This window comes from Anopheles moucheti, chromosome 3 (genome assembly GCF_943734755.1).
Source record: "Anopheles moucheti chromosome 3, idAnoMoucSN_F20_07, whole genome shotgun sequence".
Lineage (NCBI taxonomy): Eukaryota > Metazoa > Arthropoda > Insecta > Diptera > Culicidae > Anopheles > Anopheles moucheti.
In genome coordinates, this window is record NC_069141.1 from 72,196,970 (window position 1) to 72,219,414 (window position 22,445).

Genomic DNA, 22,445 nt, shown 5'->3' on the forward strand with positions numbered 1-22,445 from the left:
CTGTACAGTATCGGACAAAACAAGTGCAACTCGTACGCAAGAGCGAGAAACCCCTTCTATAATTTTAACAATTTATTTCATATTTACTTAAAGAACCAAGGATTTTAATGTTAAAAAATCATTATCAGATGTTTCGAGAAACGAGTATGAAGAACGATTCACTGCTGAACCAACCATTTCTATAATGTTTTCCTCGTTTTTAAAGCTATTTCACATTATTAATCTATCCGAACGAGCTGTAGCATAAATGGCGCCTGATGCATCAAGGTTTGTTGACCAAAAATCTGTCTGCCGGCATGATACAGGCCAAGTATAGTGAAGGTACAGTATATACCGTCCTCAATCATCAACAACCAGAGAGGTTTCCTTAACCGTCGTCTTCTTTCATAGCACAACAACCTCAAGAGGTCTAGGGCCTGCATATTTTTGGTTTTCTTTGACTTAATTTACCAGTAGCTGGGGATAATCAGTCCTTAGTACGGGGGATTGGTCCAGATGGGATGCGACGGCGCTACATGAAAGTTGTAAAAAAAAGCTTAAGGAGTAGAAAATTAATAATAAACTTATTTTTCTTATTAGTTGCTCTTGTTATCAAAAAGTAGTTTTTAGTATTTGGACGGCAGTAAAGAAAAGTTTTTTGGCGGCCCGGTGGCATGATGGCATCGGCGCCAGTCTTCACACGAACGGACCGGACCAAAATCCCATTAGGACCAATCCCCATCTGGCTGTTGAGCCGATAAAGAAATAAAAGAAGACGAAAAGTTTTCAGAATTACTTTGAAAACTTTTTTCTTACTAATTTTCCTAAACCGTGGATCTTAATTCTCTTTTACCCATGTTTTCGCTTGCTACAATCTTTTCTTTTCTTTCCATGCTGTCGCACCAGTTGCACTTGTTTTGTCCGATACTGTAGCTCTACTACAGTGCTACTGAGATGAATTAATTCCTTCATTTTAAAGATGCCTCTGTAATGTGTGCAGAGAGTAGGTTGTCTGCGGCAAATAACAAGCATGCTTCAGCACACGTGACAGCGTTTATTCCTTGTTTAGACCAGGCGTCGCATAAGCGGAATATCTCTAGCGGCCACAAACTCGGCTACGGTTACTCGGGAATGGTAGAATTTATGGAATTTTTCAACACTTTATCGCTATATACCTTTTCTCAAGCCGCTTTTTTCTCTTTTGAACGCTGCCCGGCGGAACTGCCGCAATGCTGGGAATGCTGCACGTTTGGGTGTTAATTAGCGGCCCGGTGTTTGAAAAGTATGTCCCTCCAACGAATTCCACTGTACGCCGCTGATCCTTCACCCCAAACCCCGCTTAATCCATTGCGAGCAAAGGTTGTGCACACACACGCCGTGTGTGGGGGAAATGAACGTTTTCACGCACGTAAGCACCAAATTCCGGACCGCGCACACACACTTACACGCACACACACAGAAACACGATTAAGCTTGCAAAACCGAAAATTGGGATCTTATTTGCTGCTCCCTTTTTTTATTTTACGCTTGCTGTTTTGTCAAGAGCAATAGAACCACACACAGGCATGAAGGAAACAGGGTTAGCCTCCAACTTTCCCAGCGCTGATGAGATGGGATTTCGATTTTTGTTGCTAGTGTTGGGTGGTAAATTGTGGTTGTGTTTTTGGCTACCTATTTGTTGCTCCCCCCCGGTTCGCTTATTGTCGTGTGTATACGCACTATACCCAGGCGTTGTATGATTGATTATTCTGCTGGGATTGGCGGCTGGCCGTTGGTTGAAATTGAGCAAAGCGAAAGGATTCGCACGCGACACCGAACCCACCGACAAAACCCGCGGCCAATTCTTCTGGCCAAACGTATACGCACACACACATATACATGCACACACACACACTTACACTCACACAAATACAAATGCACGTAGGTGCTGTTGGGCACACACAATCGAATCAATGGTTGGGCCTGCAAACAGGTGAGAGGGCTTTTTGGGTAAGCAGCAGTTGGGTGCTGGGGATGATACAATTAAAATCGTACTTTCCCGTGCTAACTCGGACGAGGCTACAATTAACGACGGACAACAGCGACGGAATGACGACGACGACGACAGGGCGATGGAGTGCGGGTGTGAGTAATATACACAAAAAAACACTAGCTGCTTCACATGACGGGCCTAATTTAACTACTAGCGACTAGCCGAGCACAAACAGAACGCAACACAAAAACCGCACAACTCCTCTACACAAAACGCTTCATATAAATCACTTCAGCCGCGCTCGCCTTGAATAAATCAACCAACCAACCAACCAACTAACAAAAAAGTGCTTCCGAACTTTGCAAAACGTAGCCACCACAGTGCACGCAGCCTGTGCCCTGGCCGTGCAGGACTCACCAACACCATGGCACATCGAGCGACCAGTTGAATATTTCATTCTTCCCTATCCCCACCATTAAAAACCACGGCTCTCCGGTGTGTACATGCGTACGGTGGAGGCGCACCAGTGCGGGTGATTCGTTGGTTCGAGGTTCTCCGCTTCCAGGCAGGGGAGTCGTCCTCGTCGTCGTGCAGCTCTGTGCGAGGCCTCCCATCGGTAATGTTCGGGATGGTAACACAAACACACACACACACACACACTCTTTTTCATCCGCTCGAACGAAACGAAAGCGCTTTGGAGATTTCCGAAATATCCTTGCAACGGGTGAAAAGCTCGTGCCACTTTCCACGCGCAACAGGATAGCGAAAGGATCCCATGCGGGGACGGTACTTTGCCCCCGTTCGTAAACCGGAAGTGTTACATCTTTAAGCGGGTGGTTTGTGGAAAATAGTGGAACGCAATGTTTTGGTGTTTTTGAATTTATTTTCCAGAAAGAGTATAGTTGCTCAGTTGAAACTCCGTTGAATTCGTGTGGCATTGCTAAAATGCAGGGTTACTCAAGTGGGGGTGTTGATCGTTTAGAAAAAAGATTTTATATTTTAATTACAGCTACAACTCGGGAAATGGAGTGACGTGACACTCAAATTACATGAATTCGAGATACGCGAATCTCAAGATTTGGACAGTTCGTGGAATTTTGTATGTTGAAATCAATTTTTTATTTTCCAATTTTAAATTTTTCCAATAACACGTTATATTTTCCTATTTTAGTACAAGCTGCTTTGGCTAATATTTTACTCTAACTGTCGAAATAAACGTATTAATATTAAATAGGAATGTAATTCGTAAAGTAAAAACAGAAATCGATCAATGAATAATAAATATAAACGTTATTATAAATGGATTTCGACTTACGCGCATCTATCTTTCGTGTATTATATGTGTAATTCAGTAAATGATTGTACATGTCTAAATTCTGAAGCTTAATAATAATCTTTCGAGTGTATTAACGATCCACTTGACTACACGGCTGCAACGTCTTTTGCAGAAGTGGATTCTTCTGAGAGCAGCACCAAGCTTACCTGAAGAACCTGGCTGAACCAATAGCTGGCGATGTAGGGTCACTTAGGGCCCCGAAGAAAATTAGAGCTTGAGTAGAGTGTCATGCAAGTATTTTGTTGAGAGAGAAAAGGAGTCCCCAAAAAGATCGACCCCATCACGTTCGTCTGGGTTCGAATTTCCGAACAGACAGGACTCCCTTCATAACGGTTATATGCGTGTTAAAATAAACAAAGCGTTAACGTTTCAGTCTTTCAATTAAGTAACTAAAAGAGGCGCATATAGTCAAACATCTCTACATTGTTTTAGTTCGTACAGTCCCCAATGTGATATAACCGTATTGGCTATTTCTCATTTCAAATTATTCCACCTCCTGTCAAAAAGGCCTTTTCCAATTACTGCACCCAAACGTCAACTTGTTTCGTTGGTCCAACCCTACCGTTGATGTTTTTTACTCAGCTGAAGAAAGAAAATTCACCAACTGTCCCGTTTTCTGGTAAAATTGCTGTAACAAACGTTTAACCAACTGCCCCGTTTTCCGTCGTCGATTGTGCGTGTTCGTAGTTCCGTAGGTCGATAATTGGTGCTTTTTTCCTACTGCCTGTTGGCAGGAATGTGTTAACGCAGTAAGCATGTGGAATACTTTCTAAAACCAAAACAAACCAAACCTGCTTTGCTGCTGGGTTGGTGGTCGGGTTGTACGTGTGACGACAATAGTGCCCTCACAGTTCTCCTTTTGCAAGCATTAAAATGGGGCTGTTTGCTAGCAGACAAAATGCCACCGTCGAGGAGACCGATGTGAGCCTCAACCATCTGTACAAGTATCCACCGCGGTCGGGTAAGTTGTGCAGCGCTATAGCTGTGGCCCTCTTGCTCCAGTTATGGAGATTTGCACCCCAGATCGTGCTGGTTCTGGTTCGCCTATTTTTGCTGTTGCCTTTCTTCTACAGGCAACTACTTTGGAACGCATTTCATAATGGGCGGCGAAAGGTTCGATACACCGCAACCAGAAGCGTATCTGTTTGGTGAGAATGCGGATTTGAACTTTTTAGGATCCAAACCTACACCCGTAAGTTGTTTCGCACGCGCACTGCACAATTGCATCTTATCGTTGCTTTGTCATCGTTGAGCTAAATATTTTTTTACACTCACTCTCTTACACACACATACATTACAGTTTCCCTACCCACCGCCACAAGCTACGGAACCAACGAAAACATTAAAGAGTCTTGTAAACATCCGCAAAGAATCGGTTCGGTTCGTGAAAGTACTTGACGGTGGTAACAGTGTCAAACCGATTGGATGTACGGCTGGCACCGATGGAACCGGAAAGACTAATCCAACGAACAACGGTAGCATCACCAACGGTTACAACATTGAATTCATCTTCGATGCTGACTCCGCTTGCCAGATTACCATCTACTATTTTTGCATCGAGGACATCGGACCGGGTGGACTGAATTACATCTCGCGCGATTCCTCCATGACGTCGGAAACTTTTCACTTTCAGCGCGGTGTGAACCAACTGTTTTCTGCACCCCATCACATCATCTACCCGGCAATGTACGCGGAGGACGATCTATCGTACAGTCCCGAAAAGGAAACGTTTCCGGTCGTCATTCATTGTGTGGTCGGCGAGGGTAACAGCACCACCGCAACCCTGAATAACGTCGGCAACAATACGACCAACGGAGCCAACACTACCATCTCTTCCACCGCTGGCACCGGTGGAGATATTGCCGATGGGAACGGTAGCCGCCAGTCGCATGCGACGATCTGTGTCATCGATCACCATTCCGACGGAACGTATGCGCTGCGGGCACTGAAGCAAAAGATTTTCGTCGATGGATTGTACTATTTGCTGCAGGAGATCTACGGCATCGAGAATAAGCTCGCGAACAAATCGGTCACGGACGAGGAGACGGAAGATAATGGAAGCGAATGTGTCATCTGCATGTGCGATACACGCGATACACTCATACTGCCCTGCCGGCATCTGTGCCTGTGCAACTCGTGTGCGGACTCGCTGCGCTACCAGGCTAACAATTGCCCGATCTGTAGGGCTCCGTTCCGTGCGCTGTTGCAAATACGGGCCGTACAGAAGGACGGTGGTGGCGGTGGTCCAGCGTGTGGCGGAAGTGCACCGACGGCTCAGAATTCTGCCGATGTGAGTATCTGCACTGCTTCCGTGCAAGGACGGATTCAGTGTGTCGGCGGTAGATAATTCGACTGTTATTTGTTTTGTGTTTTGCCTCTCTTCCACAGAGCGCTGATAACATTCCTGCCGGTTACAAGACCATATCACTGATTGAAGCACTGAACGGGCCTACAGTTTCTGTGAAAGCGATAAACGGTAGTAACGATTCAACCGCTGGAACAGAAAATGGCAGCGAGAATAATCGGGTACGTGGGTTCTATATGATGCCAGAACGATTTAATAATATTTAGTTAATTTTAAATGGTAGTTTTTGGAAGTTTTTGTTTTTTTTTTATTTATTAGAAGGTTTGCTAGTTCAAGTAGCAATGTTGGTAATATTGTTTTCAAGTTCATCTTTAATATATGCGTATTAAGCATATCTTTATATGACGTCGAACACCTCAAGCTTTCTGAGTCTTATTCTGAATGACACTAAGCATTTGAACGCAAACTTATTGAATTTATTGATTTCTGTTTTCTATCGGACAGTGAAATAGATTACAAACAAAAACACTCACATTTATTCCTTTTGTGCTTTTACAGAATACCGAGAATGGGTACGCATTCCGCAACAAAATGACCAAGTCTGGTACGGACCATAGTAGCAATGGTGAGCTCGCTAATGGAAGTATAGTTTCGGAAAAGTCATCGTCTGACATAAGGATGCATTTATTAGCTTCGGATGAAACGAACGCCATTGCCGAAGCTGGCACGGGTGGATCGATCGCTGGTGGCATAGCAAATCCAGCTACCGTTTGCACCAAGAAGGAGCTGCTCTCCAAACATTCACCCCTGATGCAGCGTGCCCCGGTAAGCAAGGATAAAAACCCGCGTGAAAAAGGTAGTCTCCACCGTACCGGAAATAGTGGTGGCAACGCTAGCAATGGGAACAGCTGTTTGATTTTAGGGAAAACAAAATCACCATCCGATCGGTCGATTGGTTTCCATCTGGTGCACGAAAAACCGACACCGATTGCTGTCGGTATCACCGGTGGGAAGATGGCAGATGCCAAACTGACCGAGCTAGCGGAAAACGATGACGATAGTGAGGCGGAGAAGCTGTCACCTTTGCTACGGAAATCGGACAGCTACGATGCTGGTAAAAAACTTTCCACACACGGGGACAGTGCAATGAAGAAGCTGCTGATTGGCGGAACCGGACCGGTCGGTGTGGAAGTGAACGAGAAAAGCTCACCCTCCGCTGTGATAACGGAGCTGCTGAAGGGCGCCATTATTGGGAGTGATGATATTGGAGGAGATGGGAGCACGGAAGTGGCTCTGGTCGGTGGAACAAGGGGCACCGGTATCGGCGGAGGAGTCGGTGCGGGCGGTGCTATTATATCTATCGTAACGGATGACTCGGAGGATTACTATACGCCCGAAGATCCTCCGGCAACGAGCCCACTAAAATCGATCGATGATGATGATGAACTGCCGAAGTTGGCCGAAATTGACACGGGGCGAAAGTTGCTGGTGGGTACGGTAACAGCAGCACCGGGGTCGACCATAGTTTCGGCACCACCTGCTGCACTGTCGGTGCTGAAGGAAGAGTTCTCGCAGGGTTCGCTGCCGGACAGTCCGATCAGTGGCAACTCGCAAACATCGACGCGCAGTTCGAGCGATAGTTACTCGTCCAGTTCCAGCACACGCCAGCTGCTATCGTCTGGCGCTGTTCAGAACGACACTCCCACACACGTGTTGAGCTCGTGTGATTCTACCGCCAACGGGCATAGCAGTGTTTCGAAGGTGGCCGAATGTGGTATCGAGAGTGATTAATGGATGCCGAATGGACGGATGATCGAACGATACAGTGGTGCTTAAAAATTAGGGAAAAGTATGGTAAGTCGCTGCTTTACGATTTATTTGTATTTAATTTAATTACGAGGGACTATTGAGAGATAGTAGCAGAATCGTTTTACTTTAAAACAGCAGTTATTAAACTGTCCACGAGTTAGTTAGTGATACCGGGCAGACACAATTTATTGGAAAGGCTACGAGTGAAGAACATTTAAACTTATCTCGATCTTCAACCCTCTTCTCTCTTTGTGACAGTTTCTTCGACAAAATGTTGGAAACGTTGCCCGGAAGAACAGTCCCCCGCCGGGACTATATCACCATCGTGCTTAAACGTTCCCACTAATCAATGTTTGCGGCATTCTTCTCTTCGACATTCGCAATATGAACGAGCATCACAATACACAATTGTATCGTATCCGTTACAAACTCCCGCCCAAGTCTCCTTTTACAAGTCATTATGCATTATGGGCTGCTGTCGGTTTTTTTGTTCACTGCCGCGATGGCCGCGCGATCTGTGTTTAGTTTAATTTTGATGTCCCCATTCTTTATTCGACTGCTAAGTACTCTACCGGAACAAATACACACGTAGCATAACATTAAATGGTAAATGTAAGTGTGAAACTTTGCGTAACATGATAATAAAAATGATATTTTCATATTTAAATAGTCTGTACTCCGTATTCCGCATCGTGCGTGTAGCGTCCATCACTTCAATAGGAAACACTGAGAACGCATTATCATATGGTGTAATTGGTCCTATGGGGCAAAACCGGCTCTAGTTTTTGGATTCCTTTCAAATTAAACTAGATTTTAACGAGGTAGTAGATCTGCAAATTTTTCCACTCTTAGTAATTATTGTGAATTTAAATCGATTCATTTTAATGCTTTCTCTAATAGCACACTGAAAACTTCAGTTTGTCAAAGGGCAGAGCTCTGAACAGAATCATCTTGCTTTTTAAACAAAATCTAGATTAATGTGACATTTTCCAGATCTAATTTGACGCAGTCTAGTTTAACTTGAATCCCAAAAAAGGACATTTTCATATCATTTTTATTTAACTAATATGGTCGGTCTGTTGCAACATTACAAATTGGACGAATTTGTTCGATGGTTTTAACACACAAGCAGCTGGCTTTATGAACAATTTTAATTCTGCTAAAGCTCATAAGAACGCAGAAAATGTTTCTAAACTTGTGCGCATTAATGGTAAATAGTATTATTGTCGCTATTTGTATGATTCCTTCATTCTGATTGTGATATGCGCACAGAATAGAGACCGGGAACGTGCGTCAAGCTTTATTTCTGAACAACTAACAATTAATGCTTAGCAATTAATAATAGCAGTTATTCATTCCAACATTTTTCCGTAATCTTCACTTCCACCCAGTTGTTTACTACTGTTTCAGGGACACTAGCCAGCAAAAATATCGAAAAATCCGTACATTGCGTTGTTGAGCGTGCGTGTGACCATGCGTCCAAACTTCTGTGAATGCAGCATCGGATTTCGATTAAGCGGTAGTAGTTTGTCTGCAGCAAAACGTAAAATGCTTTGTTCCACACTTACCAGTTTTTGTCTGCGTAGTTTTAACGGTGATGCATCCGTTTCCGAAATGGCAAGCCCGATCAACAGCAGCAGTAGTAATGTGCAGTGCACGAACGCCAATCTAGTTTGCAGTGACATATCCACAGAGGTTGTACTGTTTTCGTGATACTGTGCACTGTTGGTCTGTTTACGGTGGCGGTTGATCTTACTCTAAAACCATCTAGTCGATCAATGATCTTCATTATGATCTGCCCTTCCACCCACTTACCATAGTAACTTTGACTTTTGCGATAGTGGAATCTCTATTTTCCCATAAGGGGGGGATTGCTAAAAGTCAAACGGGGGTTTATCGTTCCCTCGTCTTGATTGCTCACAACACGCATGAAGAAACTACCCATTTGCCACCCTGAAGTTGCTATCGCCACACGTGAGAAATTTTCACATGAAGAAATTTAAAATAATCGGTAACAATGATAAGTGTGTTAGTCAATTCATCGAACTCCGAGTTAAATAAATTCATTTTCAAAGGTGTGTGCATTAAATTATAACTAAAACCATATTAATTTTACTGATAAAATAGCTTTCAATACTAAAAAATAAAAGGTAAATTCGGAAGTGGTTGATGCACCACAACATAAATCACAGCAATGTGATTAAACAATATAAACACGTCGTACGCGCAGCAAAGCGGTTGGTAATGTTACCCAATCCAAATGTGCTCAGCAATTTAGATAAGAAAATTGGCACTGGCACTGAATAGCATGCAGCAACAAACCATGTTTACGTATAAAACATATAGTAAATAATTACTTTCATAGTTGTAAGTGATAACAAGGCAAGGCACATACCCTTATATACCCATAAATTCAATTTCTTTGGTGACCGGAATGTGAGAATTAAGGTTTTTAAAAAAATATTCCTTTCACATTCCTATCAAACGCATTAGAATGAAGGGGGAAAAGGCAAAACGGATCCTGCATCTCTTTCGTATTTTGCGCCGATCGCGTCCGTCGAAAACGCTCAGAAACGGTGAAATTTTTGGTTTCTGACACCAAGAGAGCATGATCAACGAAGAGATAGCACAAATTTCCGTACCACGTGGTATCATTTCATACGGCTGTACCCTTCCCTCTAGTGATCATAGCGCTTGATCCGTCAACTGATCTTTCATCTCTTTCCGTCCGTCCAAACAGCACAGTGCGTACCATAACTGTGCACAAGTTTATTTTTATGGAAATAACAATGTGGAATATTTATGGAATATATTTATATATGGAATCCTTCTAAACCCCCGGACACTCCACGACGACAAGAGATATAATTATTTCGAAATAATTGAACAATAAGCAATGAATAATGTCTTCGGAAATAGTGGCACTCTATGTTTCCTACTCCAAATAATTAAAAAACTTACCTGCTGTTCAGTTATGATACGCACTGTAAGAAATGGATGGATAAAACGAGACGGAGGATTCTCGCCACAGTAGCTGAGCTATTTACTCTATCGATCGCTCCCCGGAGAGGGCCCTTGTTTGATAGTATGTGTAGCTAATAGCCAATCGTAGAAGATCTTTAATCGATCAATAGCATCACAGTGACTGATAACGTGAGCAAGCGTCATTTACAAACATGGCGGATCCTTGTGCGGATCAGATTGATGTTATCTCCTTTCGTGGATGCTCTCTTGGTGTCAGAAATCACAAAACCGGTCGCTTTTTGGTGGCCGGCGGTTACCGATCGCATACGCGGAGAGACTTCGACGAAAGGAAAAGCGCTTAAAAATAATATGCAATGACGACTGAGATGATCGTGTGCGCCTCTAGCTCTTGTAAGCTGGACAATAAACACTAACGGTGATTAATTCTTTCCATTTTGCTCTCTGTTGTCCCCCAACAAAGATTGTCATCAAGAAGAAGAATAACGCTTTTACGTACTTACGTGTTTATATGAAGTATTTTGTGGACAGTGTTTTTGTGTGTTTATTAAAAGTTTATTTAATAGATTCATCTTCGGATTCGTGGTTGAGTTGAGAAAAGGGATCAACGGCGGATCAAACGGTAGACGGAGTAGGTGGTCGCCTAGGGCCACGCCGTGTTGGAGGCCCAAAAAAATGTTTGTAATGCCCCTTCTTACTGCGCCTTTAGCTTTTCCTCATTTCAAGGGCCGCAATGCCCCCCAAATTCATCGTTTCGAAAATTAGAGACCCCATTTATAATTCCGCCCTGGGCCTCCAAGGGGATTGATCCTCCTGATTGATAAATCATCTCAATGTGTGTCGGAATATGAAGAGCTCCATTGTGAGCAGTAAACAACAATTACAAACTGCCACTTACGAGAACAATGGCACTGCGTATCAAACGAGGGTGGGATTAGTATACAGAACTAAAGACAAAAAACACAGATCCAGGTCAAATCGAAACAAAAGCTGTCGTGATCACAATGAGAAGTACACTTCGCTGATTTTATTTTTATTTATTTGCACTTTATTCTGTTTACTTTCCGTTACAATACGTTCGGTTGCGTTTTACTACAATGGGGATATAGGAGGGGGGTTTGTATATCTATTGCGTAGATGGGGGGGTTTATTGTACAGTTTGCTCATCTCTTCAACAATGATAGCCGGGCTTATATGTATTGGTATTTCATGATAAGAATAATTTAACATCTTACGGACTAATATGCTTACGTGTTATTTATGTCTCGTGTTGTGTTTTGTGTTCAACATCGTTTCGTATATTTGTAGTTGTTGTTGTTGTTCTTATTGTTCAGCATAATTGATTTTTTGTTGTCCCGAATTTACTGTACTCGTTCGTGTGGGGTAGAAAATGTAGAAACACAATGGCATTTGAAAGAAGCTCACTATAGTGCGATAGCGTGTAAGTGGAGCTCTGTTACTACCACCCCTACATGAAATTCATTCGCTACTGGTAATGCGGTTTTAATGTTTTGTGGTTTATAGTTGTATAGTTCATGTCGAATTTAGCATGATGCTATAATGATGATGCAATCGCTACTCGTTTTGTTGATATACATGTATAATATACGCTTGCTGATTCTGATTTGCCATTTGTCAACCCGCTAATATAGAGTATTTGCTAGCTTTTTAAACGGGATTTCGAGCTTTGTTTCCGCAACTTTAACATCAACAAAAATGGAAGGATTAAAACAACGAACTAATCGTACTAAAATATTTCCTGTAATTTATTCTCTCTAAACATGCTGAGCTTAACACAAGGGTTAAGCGGCCAACCGAGGGGAGTCTAATTGTACTTCGATTTCTTACGCGCCCTATCCACCTTTCACGCCTATATATTCACGCTTTTCCTTTGCTGTTTGAGGTAAATTGAAGACGGATTCCATTATTCATGGTTGGGGGATTGGTTTGCGTGTGAGAGCTGGTAAAAATGGGGCGAAAAAAACTGCTCATTCCAACACACATCCTAATATGGCAAAATCGCGTGTAAAAGGAACGCTTCGATTGGTCGGCCACCAGGAACCGACAACATAGCTTATCTTTTAGATAATGATTCGTTCAACTTAAACGTGTATTTTTCCGATACAAAAAAAAAACGGACGACCTAATTTTTTGTTTTCCTTAAACAGATGGCAGATACAATAAATTAAGCGTTCAATAACCAATAATCAAATAGCAAAACCAATTTTGTCTGAAGCTTGCTCGCCAACAGTTAGCTTTAGTTTTTATATGGCGAATTGTATTTAAAAAAAGCTTTGTCTCGATTAATTATAGTACTTTTTTAATAACAGATTATTAATTCTAATTCCTTTTTTTTGCTGCGGGAGAGGATTTTTTTTTTTTCGTATAATGAAATTGACGTATTAAAACAATTTAAAAAACAAACCACCTAATACAAGTAGATAACAATTTACAGTTTACTCTTATGGCAGCAACAGTAATTATCCGAATAAGAGAGAGGTTATTGATTGGTGTTTCTTTTTATGTTTGTTGTTGTTTAGAATAAAGAATTCACTAAACCGTAACGCAACACCTTACTCTTGTGTCCTTCGATAGGTGATGCGTTTTATAATTAAAAAAAAAGTACATTCTTATACATACAAATAACGAATTTCTTATGAACGAATCAAATGTCACGATGCCCCGCAATGCTCCGAAACTATATATCGTTGGAAGGCATTGTAATCGTAGGTTTAATTGTTAATTCGTAATTGAATACTGGTAATTTTCGTGTCTTTTTTCTGTTTCCTGTTTTCGTTTGTCTTCAAGCAAATCGTTCCATTTCGGGTTTGATTTGCCGGGGAATTGACTGAGCAAATAATTGATAAATGTTGGTTTCATATTGCAGCGATTTCTTAGTTAGTGCGATAGAATGTGGGTACGATTTTTTCCTAATTTCATCATTGCCATATACCGTCGTGTGTCCATTTCTTATTCTCGCGTGAGCATTATTGTGTGTAATATGTTTTTACTATGGTCTTACTATGGAATGAAACATTGGGTTACTATCAGGATATTATACTGTACTATTCTTGTTTTTTTTTTTCGTAGAGCTTTCGCAGATAATAATATATGTGTTTTTCTAATCTTGCGTGTGGTTTTGTGTGTATTAGAGCTTCCGTTAATCTACTTCTTTGCACCACAATTGTGACAAGGCTCTCGCCTTTATACCGGTTTTTTTTGACGTATTAGGAATTGAATCTTGGACAGATGTGATGCTCGAGACATGCTGTACGATCCTTGCACCTCTAGTCTAGAGGTTTGTGATTTATAGAGTCTATGTATGCTTCAAAGCGGATCTCAATCTGCCAGTGTGTGCTACCGCTTAATTGACCGCGCATGTATGACCGTTTTACCCAATGTCCACACCTCCTTTTATCTAATTGTTTGAGCAATTCTAGTGTGCGAGGGCAATTTATGCATCCCAAAAAATACCCCGCGCTGCTAATCGATGATTTCGTCGCATGATGACGCAATGATATGAATGTGCAACGAATGGCTTGGGAGATCAGAAAATTCGATTCGATCACGTGTATTGATATGGTGTGGTGCTGCTAAATGATGCCATTAAACGTATGATGTGCATACAAGGGTTAGTGCCTTCTAATGCTAAGAGTATGAGCCGTTCCGTGCCGCTGCAAACTATCCATAAAAGCTCTGTGTGTTGTTTACGATTCAGGATACAAGGTATGTTGCTTTATGCAGCTGTCTCTGCCTCGAGTATTCTCTATTTAAAATATGTACAACACTTTAAGGGTATAGATTCGTCCACTACAGGTATAATTCGTAACGGCATTAACTATTTTTCGCGCCAAACCCTGTTTACATATGGTAAGGAATTGTACGATCAATACTGTACTCTCAAAACATCTCAACACGCTTTTGCGTTTCAATTCGTTGGCGACATCGTCATGATTTAAAATGAACTTTGTAAAACGCTACAGCATAGTTATGTTGTGTTGGTTACGATAGCATTACGCAGTAATTTGTAGTCAACGTGCCAAAGACTTGCCATAATTATTTATATCAACTTTAGGTATATGTGGTTGAGTTCCTTAAATTTTTTTCTGTTCAAAACAAACGATAGGCTGTATCTGTATTACACGTAAAGCTTTTGTTTGCTACTTTGTTTGTACCACGGATAGCAGGGCGTCCTAGAACGTCCTTCACAAATCTGCATTGAGTGAGAAATTTAAGACATTGCATGAGTTAGTCCATATTTCTTAACTTGCGGAAGAGTTTTTGCTTAATTTTGAGGGGAATTTATTTTCTTTTGGTCTTTAGCAAATGGAGCAAGTGAGATGGAATTGTTTGTCAAAAACATTTTAAAGTCTTCAACGATTATCCTCAAAACAAAAGATAAAAAGGTGCAGAATATATGTTCCGACGATATTCACATCTCAAATTCCGAAACTAGAACCTTAGTCGTTTTGTTTTGTTATTTTTTTTTGCTATTCACTAACCAGAAGTCTTTGTTTTCTCTTGTTTTGGATAGGAAACCTGTGAATGGTGCTAATAGTTGCTGCCTAATCTATTCGTTTTTTTCCATTCTAGTAATACTTGTGTAGAAATAGGTGACTCCCCTGCTTGTCGCAAAACTGATACTCATCCATAATGGCGTATCGAATACGTTTGCGGAAGAAGTTTACTTAAGGGTAATGCACTGGGACCGTTGATGTTGATGCGTGTATACTGTACGCTCTTATTATTGCAAAATCTCCTACTTCAGGAAGGTTGGTTCGTAGGATGTCAGTTAAGCACCTTGTTGCCAACGTGCTTAATAAGGAACAAAACTTTGCTGGGTGCGTTAGATTGCGTCAAGGGTCAAATGTGATGCGGACAGTTTTTATAATAAAAACCCCAAAACCATTGGCAGTTGCGTATTGATTGCATAGCACGGATCCATTTGTTTCTCCTATCTAAACCAATCTAGTTTTCATTGCCAATAGCAGCACGAACGATGCAAATGCACGATGATGAGGATGATGACGATGTTTGGAAGAACCGCTACTATCAATTCTCGACATTCAGCATTTCGACTTCAATTGTTTTATAACTTTTTGTTTGGGATTTTATAACCGTGTTTGTTTCTTCCGTTTTCAATTATCATAATTATTCCTTCATATGTATTGCTCCTACCAACTGCCTCCCTCTCAGTGTCGCATATCTTCACCCTACCCCCCTAATGACGCGATAAGACACGGACGGAACTCAAACACACTGGTAAAAAGCATCTTTGCAGTTTTAGGTAAAGTAGTTTTCACGCTGCTGATACAACGGCAGCGGCTCGGCCGGCGAATCCGTATCGTAGTCTTCCAAATCCGATTCGTAGTGATCTTTGTCGTCGTTCGTTTTGCCCGCCGATTGGTTAGCACCGAACGGAGCATTGCATTTCCGCTTTATCTTCGACGGAAGTACGGCCGATGAGTTCTCTGCAGTTGGTTTTGTTTTTTGTTTTGGTCCGGGCACATATGGAAGGAATAACAGAGTACGATATAGAAAAGGCAGAAATAATTTTGAGCAAATGCAAGTAAACTTATGGGACATAGTAGGAACTGCATGCACGCAAAATATGCATTATTGGCCAAACATTCACTTTCTTAATTAACAACTGTAACAAACGACATGCATTTTTATTTTTTTGTTGCTTTGTTTTTTTTTCAAACGATTATTATTGTTTGCACAAATCGGTACCAAACGGTACAATTACGGAACCATGTGAATGATATGATCGTGTAAAGCACAGTTGTGTAATAGATGAGTGAATTTGTAGCTGGTTTCGTTTTATATTGCGTTGTTTTTTTTTTAATTCGACTGTAAACAAAACTAAACCTATCGAACACAAGCTAAGGACCGATTTTAATTGTCGTTTTGCATATTTGTTTTGAAGAAACCTGTTCGAAGGAATGTGTTTTAATTTTTTTAACTTGTCTTCAACCTGCTTTCCCTTTTTTCGTTCATTTAAATTGCAAATTGTTGGCTATACAAACCTTTCCGCATGTCGTTTATGCCGTAGCTCGCCGGTTTATCCTCTGCGTAATATTGGTGATGGTGTTAAGGGTTTTGTGTTGCAAAACACACAGAAACGCAAATGATGCGTATTTGTGGCAGGAAATGAATTAAAAGTGTTTCGTCAAGTTTGTTATGAGTAGCGACAGATAGAAAAGCAGTGTTTCATAGCACATGTTTGGTGAAAGATGGGGATGCAGTGGAGGTTTTTGACGCGTTTTTTTTAAAACATTTAGCACAAGAGCTTCGGTGATGCACACACACACGGTAATGTATACGTGCACATCAATCTGTATATAGAGGTGTTTCAAGCTCTTAAATGCAGACACACATTCACACGCAACACGCTACTGCTGCATCATTCAACGCACATGCAAAGGCAAGCCCATCCTAACTACTTTTGTGCATTAGTGGCTGAATGATGGTTTGGGTTGCCTGATATGAAGAAAATGAAACAAAATAAACGTATAAATTATACATATAAAAAATGATATAAAAATATAATAATTCAAACGAAATTTAATAAATAAAAAATATATTTGTTTATTTTGGCAGAACAAATCAAAAAAGAATGTTTAAAAGAACATGGATATATGAAATGATAAGATAATGTATAACATGGAGCTGCATATAAAAGTGCTCAATTGCATACGTTGCAAAACAAGTATATATAAGGCTGGATATTTATCACAAACAACAAAGAATATAAACGGGTTTTAAAAGCTTTGAATCAGATGTTTTAACATTTTTTGGTTCTGTTTTCTATTCGGTACACAGAACGATTTTTCTGATGCCTGATTGTATGAATTTACTAGTCTTAGTGTGTTACAATAACGATTATTTAGATTAAATTCTTATTTATGATTTATGGCAAATAAGATCCGATCGCTTCTTTAATAATCGCAGCATAAAGCTTATGAATGGAACTAATTAATGTTACAAATAATAACATAAATAACACAAATATAATTACAATGGAGTAGTTTACTATTAATCTAACGTTTTTATTCTATTCTGAAGGGACGGCCAGGCCGTAGTGCTAATTAAATGATTTGGAACATATGAAAAAAACCTCACAAAAATGATTGCATGAAAAAGGGCAAATGGCAAATACCCCATAAGCTGACACATAAAGATCAAGTGCTTCAACAGTGCTTGTACAAATATATAACAAAAAATAAACAAATAGAACGGTGCGTTGCGATTGTGACACAAATTCAAAACCTAACAATACAGTAACAAACACAACATCAAACTTTCGATATAAAAAATAGATTAAAACTTTGAACAATATTTGTGACTAGTGAAGCATATTAATTATCAAATCAAGTTAATGACCACTATAAACATTCTTACCTGCCACAATCTTGCTCATTTGCATCACTTGCTGGGCGAGAATTTGATTGAGTTGAATCAGATGTTCACGTTGCTTCTTTTCCGCGTTCGGAACAGGATTAGGTCCGGTTTCCTGATAAAAAAAACACAAAAGCTTCATAGCGTTGCGTCATGGGACACATATTGCGAACTGTATACAACTTACATTACTACCGGCACCACCTCCAATCGGAGTGTCTGAGAGCATTTTCTTAATTGCTTCCACCTTTTCCTGCCGACGTCGTTTCTCCTCCGGTGACAGTTCGGGCGTCTGTTCCGGAACGTAGCGTTCGGGGATGAGAATCTTACTCGGCGCGGCCAGCAATTTGTCGATGGTGTGTTCGGAAATTTTTTCCCGTGGTCCAAGCGCCGATCGCACCACATCCGGTGCGTTAGAACGTGGCCGTATCGTCACCTCAAGATCAACATCGTCACGCGCTCTCCAGTTAACGTTCTGTAAGTGGTATTGTTTAGAAAAGAGTTAGTTTTTTTTTCAGAATTTCCCTCGCCTGGCAAGCATACGTACATTTTTATTCATATCGTTTTCGCTGTGCATCAGTTCGATCGATTTTGCGTTCACGTGATGCGGAGCTGTATGATGCCGACGTTTCTCCTTCGGGACGGCTCGGCGCTGGCGATTTTGCTGTGCCTGCTGGCGTTGCTGCTGCTGATACTGCTGCTCATCTTTGCTTGCGGGAGGTTTCGTTTCTCCACTGCCCGACGAATCGCCACTATTCTCACCCACAGCCATGTTCGTTCCAGTCGCCATCTCGTTAATAATTTGCTTTGCGGCCTCGCTCTGAAACACCGGATCTAGCTCCGCATCGGTATTAGTGAGACTTTGGATGGATTCCGTTTTTCGTTTCAAGCCTCCTAAAGCACTTGCCGAAATTCCTGCATTTCCGCTAGTGAGATAGGAATTGGCCTGATACGAATTGCTCAATCCCGACGATCTACCAACACCTCCGCCGCTATTCATCTCATTGGTGATGTACTTCGACTGCAACCCTGTCTCAAAGTGACCGGTGTAAAGATCGGCCTGACGATCGATCAACGACACGGGATAACTGTTCCCGTTCGCCGATGCCACCACGCTGCTATAGTAATCGTTCATCAACCTGCTTCCATCCATCGTGGTTGCTGCGCCGCCCATTACCCCCTCACCACCGAGGGCCTCGTGGCTCTGCACAAACAACTCATGCGTTTCGTATCCTCTTGGTAACGATTTGGAGCGCTGGTAATCTTCCATCAGTTGTGCCTCCTCCTCGAGCACCTGGTCCAGGCTCAGCGCAAGATTACGATCGTTCTTCTCCTTGTCTCGCGTCCGACGCTCGGATTCGCGTTTTACGATGCGAACTGTTTTAATTTCCTGCTTGTCGGCAGCATTCATCGTACCGGCACCATAGCCGTACGCAGATCCAGCTGCGTACAGTTCATCCATCGATTCCATCCCTTCCATTGGGTCTTTGCTGCGGCTGCTGGGAAGGAATAGGTTCTGCATCTCATCGTCTATCGTCAGAACGCTCGATGACGAAGAGGATAGTGCCCGATGGCTGTTGGTGGGTGCTGATGACTCTTTCCCGGCCATAGAATCCAGATCCGTCTCTACCCAGGAGGATGAGTAACTTCGCTTGTGCTTTGATCCCATCGATTGTTGCTCTCGCTGTTCCGGCGGTAACTGCAAATGTTGCTCATCGGCGTGAAGGTGGTCCAACATTTGAGAGCCATTGGTATCGGCAGCGCTGTACGACGTTAGCTGACGTACGGCTTGTCCAAGCTCCTGGCGCTGACGTTGCATATCGCCTACCAACAGCTTGGCTCGCTTCAATTCGGATTCCAGCACAGCAGTTACCGAGCCGGGCATGTACTGGTGATCGATCGCGGACGCTGAATCAAACACGGATTGCATTGAACGATGTTCACGGGTCGCTTGAAGCTTTTGGCGCAAGACCAGCAGTTCCTGTTCCAATCGTGCGTTTGTGGATACCGTTTTCTCCAGTTTCTGACGACGGCACAAAAATGAACCAATTAGTTTTTGAAGCTTGGGATTTTTGAACTTACAAGAATTGCACAATTTTTTATCATACCTTTGAGTTCGCTGCCAGCAACTGATGCACACGTGTTAATTCGCGTTCCAGCGTATGCTGCTGCTGTCTGGCTGTATCCATGGCCATCGGCATGTTTCCACTTTCGCGATTTAAAACCTTTGTTTTCAACATAGCAAGGGCTTTTTCCAAATTTTCTTTATCCCTTTGCAATGCCTGCAGGGTGCCCGACTCTTCCTGCATCAGTTTATCGATCTGGTACAGCTGTTGCACTTTCGACTGCAAGCATAAAGAAGAATTTGTTAATTTTATGTTTAATTTTCCTATCTCCGCCCGTACCAACTCGTTACACAGTACCTGTAATTCCACGTGGTTCGGGCTGGTTCGGTCCCATTGACGCTGCTCTTCCTGCAACAAACGTCGCTCTTGCATCCTTTGGTTGAACTCCAATCGATCCAGTGTGGCAGACTCGGGTGACTGTAGCTGCTTCTTACCACCGATCGGGCCACGGTATAAGCTGCCCAGCTTAACCATATTGTCGACCAAATTGATCAACGGTTTTTCCTTTTCGTATTGTTTTTCCAGCTCGGTCAACTGTTGCTTGAGTGCATCCAATCTAGCCAAACTGTCCGCTTTACGGTTTCCTTCGGCCGTTCGGATCAGATTCTAAAATGTACGGTTCAAAATTACTTTCACTTCAAACAAACAGTAGAGAGTGTTAAAATTCTCCCCGTTTTAAAAAAGCAATATCTTTTAGTCAACAGAAATTTCCTTATGTCCCATCACCGGTACAGTTCAGTACCAAACATCAACAATCCATAAAATAATATTCCTTGAACATTTTTGGTTCATATTGAAATGTTTTTAAACTCAAAGTTAACATAGATATTAGACATAAATTGCATATTTTGCAAACAATGTTAGTATTTTGTGTCATTTTGTGCAAAATTATTTTAAAAGTAGTGCAAAATTAGCTTCAAACCCAACACCCTGCCGAATGTTAATAACAACGAAAGAAAAATTATAGAAACATAAAGACAAAAACCTGTAATTCGTGAATGTTTGTGCAGCATTGTTCAATGGATCGGGCCGTTTGACTATTTTGACGTCTCAGCTGAATTAGCAGAAGAATCAACTCTTCGTGCGTTCGATTTAGCAAGTCCCCGGCAGATACATCCAAAGGCTGTATGAAAGTATGAAGGCACGAACAATGTCTCATTATATCGTTTGTATGGATTCACTGTCTGTTGGGGCTTCGACTTATTTTCCTTCCACCTGTGAGGCCCTTCGGGGGTATAGTATAGGAATTCTGTTTTCCTGGGACATGCATTACTAATCCACTATATTGGACTTACGCTTCAATACCTCATTGTATTCGAGTTAGGTAATTGGGCCATATGTCCCGGGGTTTTATTCTATTCGTGGCCGAAAGTGTAATGACAGCAGGAACAAAAGTTTTGAGGAGTTTCAACAACGATTCTCGAGTAACGACGCTTCATAGCGGAATTCTGATTCAAAATTCAAGTACCTCCGCAGAGGGATTCTTCAATACGACATGAGAATTCCCCACATCAACTGAAAGATCTCAGATTTAAAATGTACCACAGGAACTCTTTAGTTAAAAGCGAGTCATTTGAACTGTTCACAATCGTGCGCCGTGGTCCTCTCTAGCGCTAGGTTGAAGAGTAGACAAGCTAGCCCTTCTTCTTCAAAAGCTAGTTTTGGATTCTTCAAAAGGACAACAGCGTTCCACAGATCAACTGGAACATCTCAGAATTAAAATGTAGCACATGAACTGTTTAGTACACACTCTTAGAGGGTTTGCTTAAGAATTGCTAATACGATAAAGTTCGATCGATGATCATGCTGTGAACACATTGGTCGTATTAACTTGCACTATCTGTGCATCCTTTCACCACGCCACCGTTACATCATGCAGTGTCTTACCTTCGTGTCCAACCGCTCGCTGGAGCCTTCGTTCTTCATGCGCCCATTCAAGTATCCCGCCGTATCATTACCACCAGCCGTTGGCGTCGAGGCCCACTTCGTCTCCATGCCACCCCTGCCGATCATGGGCGATTGGGGGGAAGCATCCTGCGGTTGCTGGTCCTGCATCGTTGCCAAGCTGCGATCGATGTTTTGCAGCTGATAGTGCTGCTGTAGGTTCAGTTCCTGTGCACGTTGCAGCTGGGCCTGCGTGTACAGATCGTGTGTCGATTCGAAGCTAATGTCGGGCCGTATGTACTTCTCGCCGCCATAATAATCGGCCGCACCGGCCAACATCATGCCGTCGTAGTAGCTGCCCGGTGTGACGCCTCCCTTCGACTGCAGATAGCTAGGGTCGGAGGGGTCCGGTTTGACCGTTAGCGCTACCTTGGGAAGGTTGAAAACATTTCTCACCGATATCGATGCTGAAAGCAAATAATAAACACGCGAAAGTTTAACGATTTGGGGGGATTTTTCTTTTTCTTTTCTGCTGTACAAGTTTACTGTCCTTGCATCAGACACAGTACATTAATGTTTTATCATACCTCATGCTACTCCACACCCGCCCTGTACAAAATGCAAACAATGAACATTTTTTTACACACGATT

General features: G+C 42.1%; 2 protein-coding genes across 2 annotated transcripts; one reads left to right on the plus strand and one right to left on the minus strand.

Annotated features, from left to right (window-relative positions):
* The first annotated feature begins 3,928 nt into the window (after window positions 1-3,928).
* On the plus strand, window positions 3,929-8,077 carry LOC128301377 (uncharacterized). The gene is made up of 6 exons (XM_053037822.1): window positions 3,929-4,248; window positions 4,361-4,479; window positions 4,588-5,577; window positions 5,676-5,813; window positions 6,151-7,446; window positions 7,660-8,077. Exons 1-5 carry the CDS (start codon window positions 4,161-4,163, stop codon window positions 7,381-7,383), a joined length of 2,568 nt encoding a protein of 855 aa, XP_052893782.1. The 5' UTR covers window positions 3,929-4,160; the 3' UTR covers window positions 7,384-7,446; window positions 7,660-8,077.
* Window positions 8,078-16,671: 8,594 nt separating this feature from the next.
* Window positions 16,672-22,386, minus strand: LOC128302981 (uncharacterized). Its single transcript, XM_053039832.1, has 8 exons — window positions 22,382-22,386; window positions 21,798-22,185; window positions 20,208-20,516; window positions 19,893-20,129; window positions 18,332-19,807; window positions 17,972-18,259; window positions 17,788-17,899; window positions 16,672-16,866 (listed from the first exon to the last, which is right to left on the minus strand). Exons 1-8 carry the CDS (start codon window positions 22,384-22,386, stop codon window positions 16,826-16,828), a joined length of 2,856 nt encoding a protein of 951 aa, XP_052895792.1. The 3' UTR covers window positions 16,672-16,825.
* Between the last annotated feature and the right edge of the window lie 59 nt (window positions 22,387-22,445).

Excerpts from the sequence above, each read along its gene's own strand:
- LOC128301377 (XM_053037822.1), top strand. The coding sequence starts at position 4,161 with ATGGGGCTGTTTGCTAGCAGACAAAATGCCACCGTCGAGGAGACCGAT. Across the intron at positions 4,480-4,587 it reads TAGGATCCAAACCTACACCC|TTTCCCTACCCACCGCCACA; the intron begins GTAAGTTGTTTC and ends CATACATTACAG. Across the intron at positions 5,578-5,675 it reads CGGCTCAGAATTCTGCCGAT|AGCGCTGATAACATTCCTGC; the intron begins GTGAGTATCTGC and ends TCTCTTCCACAG.
- LOC128302981 (XM_053039832.1), bottom strand. Across the intron at positions 20,517-21,797 it reads GCGAGCGGTTGGACACGAAG|AATCTGATCCGAACGGCCGA; the intron begins GTAAGACACTGC and ends CGTACATTTTAG. Across the intron at positions 19,808-19,892 it reads TGCTGGCAGCGAACTCAAAG|AAACTGGAGAAAACGGTATC; the intron begins GTATGATAAAAA and ends TGCCGTCGTCAG.